This window comes from Hylobates moloch, unplaced genomic scaffold (assembly GCF_009828535.3).
Source record: "Hylobates moloch isolate HMO894 unplaced genomic scaffold, HMol_V3 SCAFFOLD_1, whole genome shotgun sequence".
Classification (NCBI taxonomy): Eukaryota; Metazoa; Chordata; class Mammalia; order Primates; family Hylobatidae; genus Hylobates; species Hylobates moloch.
Genome location: NW_026652276.1, coordinates 30,226,414 through 30,246,840, shown reverse-complemented (window position 1 = coordinate 30,246,840; position 20,427 = coordinate 30,226,414). Strand labels below are relative to the sequence as shown.

Sequence of the window (20,427 nt, the reverse complement as noted above, 5' to 3'; positions counted from 1 at the left end):
CTCCTTTTAGCAATGACTGGAGTGCAGGGCACCAAGTCCTGAGACTGCACAAAGCAGCAAGGCCATGGGACCAGCCCATGAAACCATTTTTTCCTCCTAGGCCTTTTGGCTTGTGATGCAAGGGTTGCCATGAAGACCTCTGACATGCCCTGGAGACATTTTCCCCATTGTCTTGGTGATTAACATTTGGCTCCTTCTTACTTATGCCAATTTTTGCAGCCAGCTTGAATTTCTCCTTAGAAAATAGGTGTTTTTTTTTTCTATCACATCATCAGCCTGCACATTTGCTGAACTTTTATTCTCTGCTTTCTTTTAAAACATAGTTCCAATTACAAATAATATCTTTGTGAATGCATGAAAGTGAATGCTTTTAGCAGCACCCTAGTCACATCTTGAATGCTTTGCTGCTTAGAAATTTCTTCTGCCAGATACCCTAAATCATATTTCTCAAGTTCAAAGTTCCACAGGTCTCTAGGGCAGGGGCAAAATGCTGCCAGTCTCTTTTCTAAAGCATAGCAAGAATCACCTTTATTTCAGTTCCAAATAAATTCCTCACATCCATTTGAGACCATCTCAGCCTGCACTTCATTGTCCATATCACTATCAGCATTTTGGTCAAAACCACTCAATAAGTCTCTGGGAAGTTGCAAACTTTCCCACACCTTCCTATCTTCTGAGCTCTCCAAATTCCAACAGGGAAACAATCTCTGCCTGTTGTCCATTTCCAAAGTTGCTTCCACATTTCCAGGTATTTTTATAGCAACACCCCACTCCTGGTACTAAAATCTGTATTAGTCAGGGTTCTCTAGAGGAACAGAACTAAAAGGATATATAGGAAAGAGAGTTGATGAAGGAAAACTGACTCACAGGATCACAAGGTAAGGTCTCAGGACAGGACATCTGCAAATTGAGGATCAAGGATCCCAGTGTAAATCAGTCTGAGTCCCAAAACCTCAAAAGTTGGGAAGCTGACTGTTCAGCCTTCAGTCTGTGGCCAAAGTGGCCAAAGGCCCAAAAGCCTCTGGCAAACCACTGGCATTAAGTCCAAGAGTCCAAAAGCTGAAGAAGTTGGAGTCTGATGTCTGAGGGCAGGAAGCATCCAGTGTGGGCGAAAGATGAAGGCTGGAAGACTCAGCAAGTCTGCTCTTCCATCTGCTCCTGTCTGCTTTATTCTAGCAGCACTAGCAGCTGATTAGATGGTGCCCACCCATATTGAGGGTGAGTCTGCCTCTCCCAGTCCACTTACTCAAATGTTAATTTCTTTTAGCAACACCCTCATAGACACAACCAGGAAAAATACTTTGTATCCTTCAATCTAATCAAGTTGACACCCAATATTAACTATCACAGATGAGTCTTTTACTTGGAGAAAATTTAACTTAGTTTTACCAACCTAGCATTTTAACCTCTACACCTAATTCTTCCAGGCTTAGAAAATTTTGCAAATTCTCATATAGCAGGATGACTTAAACTTTACGTGAAGTACATTTTTTTTTAAATGTGGAAGATCACCAGATGTCTCTTACTGTGAATCACTTCACATTAATGTTCATTGCTTTATATTTTGTGGTTCTAAAACATTTTAAAATTCAAAAGTATTCAAAGCAAAGTTAATTCCACCTTATTTTCCTTATTAAAGGAAATATGCAATACAGAATTTATTTAGAAAAAGGTAACAAAAAAGCATTCTTAAATTCCAAAAATCTCTAATTCTTTTTTAAAAACTCACCATTTTAAAAAATGTTAGGAGTTACTACTTCAAAGAAAAGTTAATTATTCAAATTGCTTTGTCTTTCTCCATCTATTATGTTTGAACAGTGTGAAAACCTTTCTCATATCAGTGACATTTAGTTATATCATGATATATTTTTTCAATAGAATTCACATATTTTAGTGAAAATGCTTGTTAAAATGTACTTAAAAATAAGTTTCAGAGAAACAATGAAACCTGAAGGCTGGCCTCAGAGAGACAATTTGAATTCCAGAGACCTACTATTTCAAGAAATTTTGATCACTTCAACTCTTCACTGGAAGCCAACAAGTCTGGTCCATACTAGAAACTGTAAGCTGCTTGAGGCTCTCAGAGACCCCCAAATCAGGCACTTAATACCTACCTTACATAATATGCAAATTAGAAATAGGGTTCTTTAAGTGCCTGTGATATACCAGGCCCAGGAGATCACAGGCATTTAAAGCACTGTGATTTTTATTATTGAAATTAATGACATAGAAGTTTCACATAACAACAGAGAACTAAATATTCTCTAAGAGGGGACTCGTGTATTTGGTACTTGGCTCATTTGCAGCATGCCTATATGTTCTTTGCCAATTTCAAACTAACATATGGCCTGAAATGTCTGCATCATATTAGGCTTTGCTAATCATTTTACCATCATAGAAATCTTATGCTAGGCCAGTGCTACTTAACACCTCTTCCTAGAATCAATAGGAGAATTTTAAAGATAGTCAGATTCTCTTCTTTAAACAAAACTTACTCAGGCAAAATCTCTGAGTGAATTCGGATACACGCCCAAGTTTGGAAACCTTAACCTAGTTACCTGTGGACATGACGAACCTTGTCCTTTCGTGCTAGTGCTAGACCATGCTACACAACATCTCTGCTGGTCACTTCATGTAATAATATTTTTTCTTCCAACAAGCTATGGTCATAAAGAAGATTTAAGGTTCATCAGTGGAAACTGAATCTAAACATAGTTGAAGGTGGAAAATTGCCATTTTAAGAGCTAGAGCAGTAAGCTTGTGGGGTAAAGAGGAGTTAATCTTTGAGACAGAAACTCTTGTTTAATCTGAGAGGGACCACTTTGCTAAACCTTCTAGTCAAACAGAAATAAAATCTACTCATTATTCTTGTGGAAAACTTGAATGCAAAAGTTAGCATGAGTGCAGCTAAGTATACAGTTTAATAATTTAAATGAAAAATGTTAGCAGAAAATGATGCTGAAGAGTCAAATGCTTTTTCTTTACAAATTTTGCGCTAAGCTGCCCTATCCCTAAAGAGGCTAATGATATTGTTCTTTCTTGAAAAGTGTGTGTGTGTGTGTGTGTGTGTGTGTTTTATTCAGCATTTGCTCACCAGAGACTAGGGGCTACAATCAGTTCATACCATGCATGAGGTGTTGGCTGAATCTCTTGGTGCTCTTATAGAGAAAAATAATAAGCAACTGAACTGGCCTCAGCCTGGCATTACCTTCACAGGGCTGTTCATATTCACAGGTGGTAGTACCCAGTGTGCAAAGCCAACTGTTAAAAATTTCTAGAATTTTGAGGCTTTTCATTAAACAACCACTACTAAATATTAAACTATATAAACCCACAATTAAATGTTATTAAAACAAAGGTAATAGATACTAGAAATTCATTATTTCCTGATTAGTTTACTATATCTTCTAAGTAATTGAGTTCATTTACATCTACTGAACCTGTATGGTGGAAATACTACATAATGGTGTGATACCTGGACATCTCTTCCAAAATCCACACTGATTGCTCAAATGGGAAGATGTTAGAAATATTTATACCATGAAAATCAGTAAGCTCAACAAATTGGGGCTTTCCCCCTATTTTTGGAGAGTAGTTATTAAACATTTATCAGCACAGCACTGACATATGGTATAATTTAAGACTGAAGAAATCATGCTTTTGGAAAACGCACTATTAAAACTTGTCTAAGGGATCCACACCATATTCTGTGTGGAGTATTTCCTAATAGGATATTTGATGTTTCCACTGAATCAGGAACAGAAAATGAAATGAGCTTTGAACTGAATAAGAGGCAAAAAGACCTAGGGGAATACAAAGAGACTAATCCCTAAGGTCTGAACGCGGTCAGAGGGTCTCAGTAGTGGGGGATATCTTCAACGACAACACATGGACAGGGACATGGTAGTTAATTTTGGGCCTCTCTCTCTCCAAATAACCATTCTTATTATTAACAAAATTATGTTGATAACTAATGTTTTTGTCTTCTTCTTCTTCTTTTTTTGAGATAAGGTCTCACTCTGTCACCCAGGCTGGAGCACACTGGTACAATCATGGCTCACTTCAGTCTTGACCTTCTGGACTTAAGCAATCCTCCTACCTCTGACTCTTGAGTAACTGAGACTACAGGTATACCTCACCATTTTTGTAAAGATGGGGGTCCTACTCTCTTGCCCAGTTTGCTTTAAAATTCCAGGCTTAAGGGAATCCTCCCACTTCAGCCTCCCAAATTTCTGGGATTACAGCATGAGTCACCACATCTTGTCAATAACTGGTTTTATTTGTGCTTTGAAGGGATCAGGCATCTGGGTCTTAAGAGCCATTGAGGGAGCGCCTAGCCCAGCTGTGACATAACGGGAGTCCTTGGTAGCAGAGGCTGGGAGGAGGTTGGCAGTAAGAGAATAAGACCAGAGAGGTGAAGCTATGGAATTTACTCCAAGTCGTTGGTTAAGTTATATGTAAAAGATAAGTAGAAACTAATTCATAATTATAAACAGTTGAGACTAATATTGTATGTATGTGTGTATGTATAAATTTACATAAATGTTTACTTTTTATGTACTTATTACCTACAAATGAATTTTTAATATATTTATGTTTATATACTCATATATGTTATGATTTTCAGGAAAAAATAATAATACATGCAATGCATGATGAATACGAGGACTAAGATGAGCTAAGGAAGAGGGGGTATGAGATAATTCTTCTGTTCTACCACCTAGAGGTCAGGTTAAGTACTTCCAAGGAATAAATATTCTGTCACTTTCAAGAAAGTAAGGATTATATTTCTGTAACTTTATATATATATATATATACACACACACACACAGACATACACTTCATATACATACTATGAAGTATATATACTTTATAGTGAAGTAATATATATACACACTTCATATATATACATATGTCATATTTATGTGAAGTATATATATAAAGGAGAAATGTTAACTAGACAGAAAACAACCTGGATTACTCCAGTCTGAACTCAGATCACGTAGGATATTAATCATTGAACAAACGAAACTTCAATAGTGGCAACACAACAGGATGTCCTGATCCAACATTGAGGTTGTAAACCCTATCGTCAATATGGACTCTAGAATAGGATTGTGCCATTATCCCTAGGGTAACTTATTCCATTGATCAAATTATTGGGTCAATGTGTAAAAACTCACTTGGACTAGTGTGGTCTTAGATTGTTCAGATGCTCTGCAGTCACCCCAAACAATTTTTTTTTTTTTTTTCCTGGAGATGGAGTCTCCGTCTGTCACCCAGGCTGGAGTGCAATGGCGTGGTCTTGGCTCACTGGAACCTCTGCCTCGTGGGTTCAAACGATTCTTCCACCCCAGCCTCCCGAGTAGCTGGGATTACCAGCACCTGCCATCATGCCCCACTAATTTTTGTATTTTTATAGAGATGGGGTTTCACCATGTTGGCTAGGCTGATTTTGAACTCCTAACCTCAGGTGATGCCCCCGCCTCTGCCTCCCAAAGTGCTAGGATTACAGGCGTGAGCCACTGCGCCGGGCCAAGCAGTTTAAAATTTTTAATATGGGGATAGTAAGCTAGGGCCTGTAGGCTTGAGTTTTTATTTGCATTAATGAATTAAAGCTGCATAGGTTCTGCTCATCTTATTTGTTTATATCCGCCTCTTCACGGATAGGTCAATTTCACTGATTAAAAGTAAAACACAGCTGAACCCTCGTCTGGCCATTCATACAAGTCCCTATTTAGGGAACAAGTGATTATGCCACTTTTGCACAGTTAGGATATCGTGGCTGTTGAACATATGTCACTGGGCAGGCAGTGCCTCTAATACTGATAATGCTAGAGGTGGTGTTTTTGGTAAACAGGCAGGGTAAGATTTGCCTATTTCCTTTTACTTTTTGTAATCTTTCCTTAGAGCATGACTGTGTTGGGTTAACTGAAAATAATAGGGTGCTTATTATATCATTTATTAATATTGGGCTGTTAACTGTCAGTGGGTTATTCTGGTCTGATGTAAGCTTATGCAATGGAGAACGTCTTCATGTTACTTATATTAACATGATTGCTTCTATTAAGTAATAGATTAGTCCACTGTGATGTTAGGAGTTCAGTAGAGTGATTAGAATCTAATATAGTTAGATGTTGAACTTAAACGCTTTCTTAATTGGTGGCTGCTTTTGGGCCAACTATGGTGGTAATAATTTTTACTCTCTGTAGGAAGGTTGTTTCGTAAGCTCTAAAGAGTTGTCCCTCTCTAGACTAACAGTTAAACTTACAGGGGAATTAACTAATTCTGTGGGTAATTTTAAAGTTGAACTAACGTTCTATCTTGGACAATGAGCTATCACCAGGCTCGGTAGGCTTGTCACGGCTACTCATGAATCATCCCACTATTTTGCCACATAGGTGAGTGTGATCTTTCAGCTGTTCTTGAGTAGCTCGTCTGGTTTTGGGGGACTTGGCTATAGTTCTCTATGGAAAGTTATTTCTAGTTAATAGATTATGCAGAAGGTATAAGGGCTTGTCTTTGCTTTTTAGTGCTTGATATAGCTCTTTCATTTTTCCCTTACTGTACTATGTCTATTGCGCCAAGGTAAAAATTTCTATTGCCTGTACTTTTGTCTAAGTAGATGGTTTGATTAAGATAGTTTGATAATATTTTTAGAGAGGTTTGAGGCTAGAGTTGGCTAAAAGTGATCAGGCCATGATGAAATCTTCTGGGCATAAGCCAGATGCTTTGGGTTAAGCTACACTTTTGTTTGTCCAAGCACACTTTCCAGTACTCTTACCATGTCACAACTTATCTCCTCTATAGGTGTGTAGAAAACCCTAAAACCTAAAGTATAATTAAAAAAAAAAAAAGAAAATTATCAGTAACAGTGATTTCTAGAGTAATATTTGAGGAGGGTGATAGGCTGTGTGTGCGTGCTTCATGGCCTTATTCAACCAAGCACTCTGCTCTTGGTTTACTGCTAAATCCTCCTTGAGCCCTTAGATCTCACAAACGTTTTTGTAAGATTTTTCTGGACATAGAAAATGTAGCCCATTTCTTGTCACCTCATGGGTTACATCTTGACTTAACGTTTTTATGTGTATACTTATGCTTACTCTATAACCTTTTTAGGGTTTGCTGAATATGGCGGTATATAGGCTGGGGGCAAGAGGTGGTGAGGTTTATCTGGGTTTATAGATTATAGAACAGGCTCGTCTAGAGGGATGTAAGGCACCACCAAGTCCTTTGAGTTTTAAGCTGTTTCTTGTAGTACTCTGGCGAATGGTTTTGTTAATGTAACTATTTGACTTTAGAGCTAAGCATAGTGGGGTATCTATTCCCAGTTTGGGTCTTAGCTATTGTGTCTTCAGGGTATTAAAGCCACTTTGTAGTATATTTGATTTCAGCTGGAGTTTTTTACAACTTAGATGGAGTTTTTTACAACTTAGCTTTATTGAGGATAGACCTAAAACATTCTTTATGAGGAGTTCTATTAGCTCAGGTTAATCATATGGCCATGGTGGCTGGCACGAAGTTAACCAACCTTAAATATTAGTATAGCTTAGTCAAGCTTTTGTTTATTACTAAAGATTTATCACTGCTGTTTCCCGTAGGAGTGTGGTTGAGCAAAGTGTTTTAAGCTGCATTTGTGTGTGCTTGATACCTGCTCCTTTGAATCCAGGTGATCTAGAGGGCATTTTCACTGGGGTGGGGATACTTGCATGTGTAATCTTACTAAGAGCTAATAAAAAAGGCCAGGACCAAACCTATCTGTTTATGAGGTTGTGTGAACCCATCTAGACATTTTCACTGTCTTGCTTTGAATACTTAAGCTACACTAACTGCATGGAATACTTAAGTGAAAATTAAAATATGAGAAAGAAAGAAGTAAATATAAATGGTTGTTTACAGCTCTGGAAATTCAGTGTCTTTAAAGTTGAACTGGCAGAGGTTTGGCTGAGAGGATGACTCGTAATTTGAGTATGGTTGATTTAGGGGTATGTTATATTGGGGCAGCGCTATCAGAGGGATATGCTCAAGGTATTATATTAGTATTAGGGCAGAGGTTTAGTTACTCTATTTATTATACAGAATGGAGGGTTTATTTGGTAGGAGGGCCTTAAGATTTTTTAGAAAATTACATCAATCGAGGGGTAGCTGTTGGAGTGTTCGTGGCTAAAATATGATTTCTGGGCTCTGACTGGGTTGCATTTTAGTATCTTGTTTTTGGGGTTTGACAAGGATACGTTTACCTAGGTTGATGGTAAAGTCAGAGATGGAGGGAGGGGAGTTTGCAGATTTAATCGGAAATAGTTCTTCAAATTGAGCATATGTGCATGAGCGTACATGCATGAGCGTATGTGCGTGAGCATACGTGCGTGAGCGTCTACTGATTGTTATGTCCTTCGAGCATGATATACCTCTTCTCACATGACAATAACTAGCCCCTGTCTCGATTATGTTTCAAATCTTCCCATCAACAAACCTGAACATCCTCCTATCTATCACAATTCTATCCATTATAGTGGGCGGTCGAGGGGGACTTAACCAAATACAACTGCATAAAATCCTAGCCTACTCCTCAATCACTCACATAGGTTGAATAATAGCAGCACTAATTTATAACCCAAACATTACCACTCTAAATCTGATTATTTACCTTATCTTAACAACAACCACATTTATTTGTTTATTTATTTATTTATTTTTTGAGACGGAGTCTTGCTCTGTCGCCCAGGCTGGAGTGCAGTGGCGCTATCTCGGCTCACTGCAAGCTCCACCTCCCGGGAACAACCACATTTCTAGCACTCAACCTGAGTATAAGCGTCACAACCCTGTCACTATCTCACGCCTGAAGGAAATTAGCATGGTTGACACCTATAATTCCACTAATTCTACTACCCCTAAGAGGTTTACCCCCATTACAGGTTCCTGCCTAAATGAATCATCATCCAAGAATTTACAAAAAATGATAGCCTTATCACTCCAACCATTATAGCTATCATAACTCTACTCAACCTGTACTCTTACATACACCTCATTTATTCCATCTCGGTAACACTATTCCCCACATCTAATAATATGAAACTAAAATGACAATTCGAAATCGCAAAACCCACACTACTCCCTCCTCACTTGTTATCTCTTCTACCCTCCTCTTACCCACCTCTCCATTAATACTAACTATAACTTAGAAATTTAGTTTAAATAAGACCAAGGGCCTTCAAAGCCCTTAGTAAGTAAATGACACTTAATTTCTGTAACAGACCTAAGGGCTGCAAGACCCTATTCTGCATCAATTGAACGCAAATAAATCACTTTAATTAAGCTAAGCCCTTAATAGATTGCTGGAATTCAAACCCATGAAAATTTAGTTAACAGCTAAACCCCCTAATCAACTGACTTCAATCTACTTCTCCCACCGTTTGGGGGGAAAAGGCAGGAGAAGCCCCGGCAGGATTGAAGCTGCTCCTTTGAATTTGCAATTCAACATGAGAAATCACTTCAGGGCTGGTGAAACTTGGCCTTCACCTGCGTCTTTAGATTTACAGTCTAATGCTTGCTCAGCCATTTTACGCACCCCCCGCCCCCCTGTGTTCACCAATTGTTGATTGTTTTCAACTAACCACAAAGATATCGGAACACTATACCTGTTATTCTGCACATGGGCAGGGATAGTAGGCACTACCTTAAGCCTCCTAATTCGAGCAGAACTAGGCCAACCAGGAACTCTGCTAGGAGATTATCAGATCTACAATGTTAGTGTTACCGCCCACGCATTCGTTATAATCTTCTTTATGGTGCTACTAATCCTAATTGAGAGTTTCAGCAACTGGCTAGTCCCTCTGATAATTGGTGCACCCGATATGGCATACCCCGGATAAATAATACGAGCGTCTGACTTCTGCCCCCATCTTTTCCACTCATACTCGCGTCTTCAATAGCGGAAGCCGGCGCTGGAACCGGCTGGACAGTTTATCCCCCTTTAGCAGGAAACCTAGCACATGCAGGAGCCTCTGTGAACCTGATCATCTTCTCGCTCCATTTGGCAGGTGTCTCTTCTATTTTAGGGGCCATTAACTTTATTACCACTATTATTAACATAAACCCTCCATCTATATCCCAATATCAAACACCCCTTTTCGTTTGATCAGTCCTCATTACGGCAGTCCTTCTACTCCTTTCCCTTCTAGTCCTAGCCTCCGGCATTACTATACTGTGAACTGACAATAACCTCAACACTACTTTGTTTGACCCTGCTGGCGGGGGTGACCCTATCTTGTACCAACATGTATTCTGCTGGTACAAAGCTTCGGGATAATCTCCCACATGGTAACATATTATTCTGGAAAAAAGGAATCATTTGGATACATGGGCATACAGCCATGATATCAACTGACTTCTTAGGATTTATCATATGGGCTCACCATATACCTAAAGTAGGGATAGATGTGGACACATGAGCGTACATCACCTCCGCTACCATAATTATTGCTATCCCTACGGGTATCAAGGTCTTTAGCTGATTAGCCATGGTGCATGGTGGTAACATCAAACGATCTCCCGCAATATTCTGTGCTCTACAATTAATTTTCCTTTTCACAGTAGGAGGTTTAACCAGCATCTTATTAGTTAATTCATCAGTAGATATTATCTTACATGACACATATTATGTTGTAGCCCATTTCCACCATGTCCTATCAATAGGAGGAATATTCGCCATTATAGGAGGCTTTGTCCACTGATTCTCCTTATTTTCAGGCTATACACTTAGTCAGACCTATGCTAAAATCCACTTCACCATTATATTCATAGGTCTTAACCTTTTTCTACAGCACTTCCTTGGCCTATCTGGTATGTCTCAACGTTACTCTGATTATCCTGTTGCATACACCACATGAAATATTATCTTATCCATATGGTCATTTATCTCACTAACAGCAGTTATACTAATAATCTTTATGATCTGAGAAGCCTTTGCTTCAAAACGAAAAGTACTAACAACTGAACAACCATCTGCTAATTTAGAGCGGCTATATGGCTGTCCACCACCTTACCACACATTCAAAGAGCCAGCCTACAGGAAAACCTAGATGAGAAAGGAAGGAATCAAACTCCCAGAAACTGGTTTCAAGCCCATCCCATAACTTCTATGACTCTCTCAATAAGATATTAGTAAAATTGTTACATAACTTTGTCAAAGTTAATTTATAGGCTAAACCCTATATGTCTCAATGGCTCATCCAGTTCAATTAGGCCTTCAAAATGCCACATCCCCTGTTACAGAAGAAGTACTCACTTTCCATGACCACGCTCTTATAATTTTTTTTTATAATTATACACACACACACACACACACACACACACACACACACACAGTTTAGCAAAAGGTTGTTTGAGAGGAACTTATCATATATAATAAAAATGAAGGCTGGGCGCAGTGGCTCATGCTTGTAATCTTAGCACTTTGTGAGGCTGTGGTGGGAGGATAACTTGTGTCCTGGAGTTTGAGTCTAGCCTGGGCAACATAGGGAGATCCTGTCTCTACAAACAGTAAAAAACAATTATCTGGGTGTAGTGACATGCGTCTGTGGTCTCAGCTACTCAAGAGACTGAAACAGGAGGATTGCCTGAACCCAAGAGTTCGAGGCTCCAGTGAGCTGTGATTGCACTACTGCACTCCAACTAGGTGACAGAGCAAGACCCAGTCTAAAAAAATAAAAAAATAAAAGAAAATAAAGATGTATATTGAAAACTGTACTCAAAAAGTGAAACAATACATTTTCATCTCAAGGAACTAAGAGACAAGAAAACCAGGCTAGCAGGTGTACTGTGCTTGCTCCGGTAATGTTCTTAGTAAAAGTTAATTCCTAGAGTGAGTTTAAGTTGACCTGGAAAGACTCTTCTTATAATGGGATCTAATTAAACTAAAGAGCTTCTGCACAGCAAAAGAAACTACCATCAGAGTGAACAGGCAACCTACAAAATGGGAGAAAATTTTTGCAACCTACTCATCTGACACAGGGCTAATATCCAGAATCTACAATGAACTCAAACAAATTTACAAGAAACAAACAAACAACCCCATCAAAAAGTGGGCAAAGGACATGAACAGACACTTCTCAAAAGAAGACATTTATGCAGCCAAAAAACACATGAAAAAATGCTCATCATCACTGGCCATCAGAGAAATGCAAATCAGAACCACAATGAGATACCACCTCACACCTGTTAGAATGGGGATCATTAAAAAGTCAGGAAACAACAGGTGCTGGAGAGGATGTGGAGAAATAGGAACACTTTTACACTGTTGGTGGGACTGCAAACTAGTTCAACCATTGTGGAAGTCAGTGTGGCCATTCCTCAGGGATCTCGAACTAGAAATACCATTTGACCCAGCCATCCCATTACTGGGTATATACCCAAAGGACTATAAATCATGCTGCTATAAAGATACATGCCCACGTATGTTTATTGCGGCACTATTCACAATAGCAAAGACTTGGAACCAACCCAAATGTCCAACAACGATAGACCGGATTAAGAAAATGTGGCACATATACACCATGGAATACTATGCAGCCATAAAAAACGATGAGTTCATGTCCTTTGTAGGGACATGGATGAAACTGGAAATCATCATTCTCAGTAAACTATCGCAAGGACAAAAAACCAAACACCGCGTGTTCTCACTCTTAGGTGGGAATTGAACAATGAGAACACATGGACACAGGAAGGGGAACATCACACTCCGAGGACTGTTGTGGGGTGGGGGGAGGGAGGAGGGACAGCATTAGGAGATATACCTAATGCTAAATGATGAGTTAATGGGTGCAGCACACCAACATGGCACATGGATACATATGTAACAAACCTGCACATTGTGCACATGTACCCTAAAACTTAAAGTATAATAATAAAAAAAAGAAATGTAGGTAGTAAATTAAAAGAGAGAGATATTTGTGCCTCAAATTAGAAATCATACAGATAGAGTACTTCACTATGCAAAAAATGTACACATAACCTACAAACAGTAAAAAAATGCAAATACCCCCCCCAAAAAAAAATATAGTGTCAAAGGCCGTCTATGGTGTGGGTCAGGTGCAAGTCCTTACTTTCTCAAAATGCACTAAAAAGGCAGCTGAGCTGCCACTTGATCTTAGTGTATTCTTTTTTAAAACACATTTTAGATTCTGTTAGTCCTCTTTGCTAATATTTTATTCAGAAAAATTGCATCTGAATTCATAAGTGATCTTAAGTTTTTTGTTTTTTGTTTTATTAAATCAGGTCCATAAAAATATGTTTTATCGGTATTTTAGAAAAATGATCTTTTGGATTCATATAGATTCAATGTATCCTTGATGTTTTCCATCAGACCTGGAAAACATCATGTTTTTCATATATTCCCATTTCCATAATTTAGGGTTTTATTTTAAAATATCTTTTGAAAACAGTGTGTGTGATTTCATTCTGTGTATACGTTTATGCAAAGTTAGATGTGGTGTACGTCTAATGCACACAAACTGAAGCTGTACTAAAATACATCGAGGGTAAATTTTCTTCCTACTTTTTTATTTTTTATTTTTGGCTTTACTACAAAATACCTTAGAAAGGCACATCTATTTTACCCAAATATTTTCATATAGAAGGAGTAACACAAGTTGGTAATATAATAAATCAGGTTTAATTGTACTCTATCTTGAGAATTATATTTCAAGAAAGCTAGCTATATGTAATACAAAGTGCAATATTAATTAGGGGTGGGTCATTACTGTGATATGTAAAAGTCATTGAAAAAAAAGTTTAAAACATGGATAGACTGAATGCAGGCAGAACATCTGGTTAAACAAGTAATTAGTCCTGGAATTACGTTCATGATTATAGTGGTATCTATGAATTTGCCAATTCCCCCTCTCCCACTTCAGTTGTTAGTTGGTATTTGGTTCTAGAAAGTAACTAAGAATGAGTGATGTACCTGGCGTAATCAAAGAAAAAGGTTGTAGGGACTGGAGCAGCTGAGGATTGTTCTTCTCAGTGCCTTGATGAGCTAAACCTATGAGAGACAACCTTCTAGTTACTAAAACACACTTAAAATGTAGAAACATAGTTAAATGTCAACGAATGAAAATATAACTCTCACATATTTAAAAAATACTTCTGTCCTCATATGGTCAATCCATATAAAAATTATAATTGGAAGGTCCCTTATTCTTTTGTCATAAGAAATCACCCTTGGATTGACACATTAACTCATTTATTGCTCATTAATAGCCCTATGAAGTTGATAATAATAACAGCTCTTGGGCAAAAAAAAAGAAAAACCTATGTGTGATCTTTCAGGCAGGAGCACAGGCAATTACTTTACCTGGCAGGCCTCCTGGGGTCTCAAAGCTGTCCTCCCACGCCAGACTTGGTGCCCAGTCAATGCACTGCAGTCTCTAAGGGAGATGCAGTAAGAGACTCAGGGTTTGCTGACCAGCCATGCCTCATATATGTCTCCCATCCTGGCCCAGGTACACTATTCAGAGACCTCTTTATTAAGGTCCTTTGACAGCGGCTTTCCTTAGGTGCTTTCACTAAAATCTCCTTATGGGGAGGAAGTAAGGGGGCCTGGAAGACACCTTTTCTCCACTCTGACTCATACTCAGTACTTTTCACTCAGGCCTTCCCACCCCTCCTTCAAGCTTCCAGATTCATAAAACTTTCAGAACCATTTTTTTTTGCCACTCCCTCCTCAGTGAAACAATTCCCCATGTCTGCACTCATCCATCTGACCCTCACCTGGCACTGTTCTATGGAGGAAACATGAGACAGTGAAGTTGGTGCTTTCTCTGGTTTAGCCTCTTGAATAAACTATTGCAGTAAGTGATTAAAAGCTTGACTGTTACCCTCATTTTTGCTTGTCTGAATTGACCACTGTCACCTAGCAGCTTAGCTGTCAGCTCAGCTCAGCTCTTGACACTCTGTCTTTCTTAGGTGAGGAAATGGAGGGACTGAGGGCATAAATGACTTGCTTAAGGTCAAACTGCTGGTAAGCAGCAGTGCCATGATGTAAATAAGCTGCCCTCTAAAATTTAAGCAAATAGGAATATACAAAAACATTAATATGGAAAAATAGAGAATTTTCATGATATTGATTCTTCCTATCCATGAGCATGGAATGTTCTTCCATTTGTTTGTGTCCTCTTTTATTTCATTGAGCAGCGGTTTGTAGTTCTCCTTGAAGAGGTCCTTCACATCCCTTGTAAGTTGGATTCCTAGGTATTTCATTATCTTTGAAGCAATTGTGAACAGCAGTTCACTCATGATTTAGCTCTCTGTTTGTCTGTTATTGGTGTATAGGAATGCTTGTGATCTTTGCACATTGATTTTGTATCCTGAGACTTTGCTGAAGTTGCTAATCAGCTTAAGAAGATTTTGGGCTGAGATGATGGGGCTTTCTAAATATACAATCATGTCATCTGCAAACAGGGACAATTTGACTTACTCTTTTCCTAATTGAATACCCTTTATTTCTTTCTCTTGCCTGATTGCCCTGGCCAGAACTTCCAACACTATGTTGAATAGGAGTGGTGAGAGAGGGCATCCCTGTCTTGTGCCAGTTTTCAAAGGGAATGCTTCCACTTTTTGCCCATTCAGTATGATATTGGCTGTGAGTTTGTCATAAATAGCTCTTATTATTTTGAGATACGTCCCATCAATACCTAATTTATTGAGAGTTTTTAGCATGAAGGGCTGTTGAATTTTGTCAAAGACCTTTTCTGCATCTATTGAGATAATCATGCGGTTTTCGTCTTTGGTTCTGTTTATATGCTAGATTACGTTTATTGATTTGCATATGTTGAACCAGCCTTGCATCCCAGGGATGAAGCCCACTTGATCATGGTAGATAAGCTTTTTGATGTGCTGCTGGATTCGGTTTGCCAGTATTTTATTGAGGATTTTTGCATCGATGTTCATCAGGGATATTGGTCTAAAATTCTCTTTTTTTGTTGTGTCTCTGCCAGGCTTTGGTATCAGGATGATGCTGGCCTCATAAAATGAGTTAGGGAGGATTCCCTCTTTTTCCATTGATTGGAATAGTTTCAGAAGGTATGGTACCAGCTCGTCCTTGTACCTCTGGCAGAATTCGGCTGTGAATCCATCTGGTCCTGGACTTTTTTTTGTTGGTAGGCTATTAATTATTGCCTCAATTTCAGAGCCTGTTACTGGTCTATTCAGGGATTCAACTTTTCTGGTTTACTTATTCATAATTACAGTTAAAAAAAGATAACATAATATTTACCATCTTAACCACTTTTAAGTGTATGTTTAGTACTGTTAAGTATATTCACATTGTTTTCCAACAGATCTCCAGAACTTTTTCAACCTGAACAATTGCAACTTGACTTGTTAAAGAGCAATTGGACATCTAGCCTTCCTTCCAACCCCTGGCTACCACCATTCTACATTCTGTTTTCTTTGAGTTTGACAGTTTAGTTACTTCATGTAAGTGAAATCATACAGTATTTATGTTTTTGTGACTGGCTTATTTCTTGTAGCATAGTGTCCTCAAGATTTATGTGTGTTGCAGCATGTGACTAGATCTCCTTCCGTTTTCAAGCTGGATAATATTTCATCATAATATGTATATACTGCATTTTGTTTATTCACTCATCCATATATGACATTTGGGTTGCTTCTACCTCTGGCTTATTATGAATAATGCTGCTATAAGCATAGATATGCAAATATCTCATTGAGAACCTGCATTTAATTCCTTTGGATATATATCCAGAAGTGGGATTGCTGGATCATATGATAATTCTATTTTTAATTTTTGAGAAACCACCAGACTATTTTCCGTAGTGGTCATACCATTTTACAATCCCACCAAGAAGGATTCCAACTTCTTCACCTCCTCATATTTGTTATTATTTTTTTTAATAGTAGCCATCCTAATAAGTGAGAGACAATATCTTACTGTGTTTTTGATATGACTTTGGGGTTGGTTTTTCTCTAATGATTAGCAATGTTGAGCATCTTTTTATATGCTTGTTGGTCCATTTTGTAGAAATGTCTATACAAATCTTTTGCTCACTTTTTAATTGGATTATTTGCTCCATGTTATTGAGTTGCAGGTTCTATATATATTCTGGATATTAATTCCTTATCAGACTTAAGATTTACAAATATTTTTTCCCTTTCTATAGGTTGCCTTTCACTCTGTTGATTGTACCTTTTGATGCACAGACTTTTTTTTTGTTTGTTTGTTTGTTTTTTTTTTTTTTGAGACGGAGTCTTACTCTGTCCCCAGGCTGGAGTGCTGTGGCACGATCTCGGCTCACTGCAAGCTCCACCTCCCGGGTTCACACCATTCTCCAGCCCAGCCTCCTGAGTAGCTGGGACTACAGGCACCCGCCACCATGCCTGGCTAATTTTTTGTATTTTTAGTAGAGTCGGGGTTTCACCGTGCTGGCCAGGATGGTCTCGATCTCGTGATCTCGTGATCCTCCCACCTCAGCCTTCCAAAGTGCTGGGATTACAGGCATGAGCCACCGCACCCAGGGGCACAGATGTTTTTAAGTTTAATATAATCCCATTTGTCTATTTTAGCTTTTGCTGTTGGTGTTTTTGGTGTTACATCCATGAATTTATTGCTAAACCTAGGGTCATAGCGCTTTCCCCCCATATTTTCTGCCAAGACTTTTACAGTTTTAAGTCTTATGCTTAGGTCTGTAATTCGCTTTTGAGTTAATTTCTGAACATGGCATATGATAAAGGCCCAAGTTCAATCTTTTGCACATGGATATCTAGTTTTCCCAACATCATTTGTTGAAGAGACTTGCCTTTAAAATGTATTATTTATGCCTATCACTGCTTGAAAATATTAGATATTAATCCTACTGCTAATATTTTTAATTTAATGTATGAATAAGCATATTACTATATTAGGTATCTGTTTTTTAAGCATTTTGATAAATGTATCTCAACCTATTTTCCTTGTAATCCATTGTAATTTATTTTATGTATTTATTTATTGCTATGAATTCTTGAATTAAAGTATTTGTTTTGTGCTCATTTATTCTTCTAAAAATATTATAAGAAGAGGTCAATGGGCTTCACCAGTCTGCTCCAGTGTCCATTGCCTCAAAAAATATTAAAAATTCAGAGTTTGTTTTAGTAATTTAGACAGATGAAGTCTTGAACTAGGGCAATCATAATAATAAATATGTAAAATCAAGAAATGGGCAAAGATCAGGATGACTCAGTGATTAACTCCCAAGAGCCAAGTGAAAGTAAAGACAATAATGACCCCCCAAATTTTTAACTTGGTTGACTGACTGGTTGGTGGTATGTAGTTCTAGGGAATCATCAACCTAGAGGTTGCATTTAAACCCTGAGAGTGTCTGAGATCACCCCTGGGGAGAAGACAGAGAAAAAAATTGACTAAAGATAAAACTATAATAGTCAGAAAATAGTCAATTCATTATTAATAGCTATGGTGTCATGCAGTACATATAACGTGTCAGCAAATAAAACTACTATGTAAATAATTAAACTTTGGCAATCAATTGGTAGTTAATTTATAAAAGACCGTTGGTTATGACTCTACTCTGCATTTATAATTTTTGCACCTGCAATTATTTACATGCAGAAAACAATACAGCCACAGTTGCCTAATTATAGGCACAACCATCCAAATTTGTCTTCAAAGAGAATAGCACAAAGAGACACCATCTGTGAAAGTGCAGCAAACCCCTCAGACCTTTCCTGCTCCAAATTCTGTAAGGCTGGTGGGCACACTTCCCTTTTGGCTTCTGTCTCAGGCTCTATTCTTGCACGATCTTATTCATGTGTTACAGACTAGTCAGTCTGATAAGCTGAGAGTCAGCAGGCCTTTCCTTTTACCCAACCAACATCCACACCTCCCCACCACTACCCTGCCAATATAATATGTGCAACAGCATGGGCAGACTGAAAACAGAAGCCATTTCTGAAACACATCATTTGTCTTGTTAATGTGAAAAGATTCCATTTTTCTCACATGTAATTTTACCAAGTAGGCAACGTGAATACCATAAAGGGAAAATCCCATACAAATTTCTGCTCAAAGGTGACAAGCAAATTATGTTACTCTACTTTTTACATAAAGTTTTAGCCATTTATTAAAAACACAGCTGTCAGTTTTGATCAAATATATTCATATTTCCCATTATATTATTAGGGCCATGATGAAATTTAATAATTGTCCCTTGGAGTTTTATTTTTCACAAAAATGTCATAACGCAATCAGTAATATAGCAAATAATTATTGAACTATGTTGAGACAGTTATGATTTCAGGTGGGAAATATATAATAGATGAGAAATATAAAACCCAGGTTAACACTTGATAAAGATTCTGTTTTCATACAAATGTCAGTAATAATAAATGTGGGGATAACATAGCCTGCTTTATGAAAATGAAACAGATACCAGACGGAATAATTTTCAAAGGTTTAAATCATGGTTCAAATATTACTTGCTTATTATTAAATCATATTAAACACTTTAAATCTGATAAATTCTTTGTGGTAGAAAGAATACACATTTTAAGAATGAGAAATTCAGAAATTTAGACTAATGACTAAAATCAGACTGTAACATGTTTCTTCTATATGAAATCTGTATTTCTCCATTCCATAAGTGTTTGAAATTATCATAAAGGATGACCACGAAGGCTTCAGGGGCAAATGAAGGCTTAAGAATTCTGCAATGTTCACTAGTTTTTACTTTTTTATTAAAAAAATTATAGTGAATATGAAGGTACATTTTTGTTCTACTACCTTTGTCTCAATGCTATATGGGCCACAGAGACTTGAAGCAATAGTTAGATACCAGCCTTAAGTTTGTGGATAGTGGAACACACATTTGTACATTGGAAGTATGATAAAGTAATTTAAATTAAGCAAAGAGGAACATGTTAACAAAATGAGAATTTGTGAAGAGGAAACATGATTCCCAAAAGAGAATTATCTAGAAGTAAAAGGTTGATCAGCCATTTGTTCTGTCATATATAACTGAACATTTCAATGAGTGCAATCAAAGTTCAAAATATTAGTGATGGCATGATAAGCACAACTCATTCATCTCCACAGAGGGTAGAACATTTTGAAAAATTAAAAAGAATAATTCTACTTACATCCTGAACTACCATTTGTTGACACAAGAGTCAAGTTGGAAGGCCACGGGTTCCGAACAATATCTTGCCAATGAATGGTGTCTGCGTAACAAAGGAATTTGTTCTGGTCTACATAGACTCCACCATTTAGGATTTCTGTATTAAAAAACAAAGAAACAAATTTTTTGTCAAACTGCTTGTTGATGAAAAGGTAATCAACAAAAATGATTTGCTCTTAACTATTTTCAATGTTAAATTAGAGTCATGTTGCTAATAGCCAAGATATCTTTTAAAATG

At 37.7% G+C, this 20,427-nt stretch overlaps 1 protein-coding gene across 7 annotated transcripts in view; it reads right to left on the bottom strand.

Moving 5' to 3' along the window:
• The window catches only part of ERBB4 (erb-b2 receptor tyrosine kinase 4), a 1,173,590-nt gene that overhangs the window by 390,782 nt on the left and 762,381 nt on the right, over positions 1-20,427 (bottom strand). For all 7 annotated transcript variants that reach the window (XM_058438803.1, XM_032754659.2, XM_058438808.1 and 4 more), the window contains one exon: positions 20,152-20,286. In XM_058438803.1, coding sequence (XP_058294786.1) covers positions 20,152-20,286 — 135 coding nt within the window. The remainder of the gene's footprint in view (positions 1-20,151; positions 20,287-20,427) is intronic.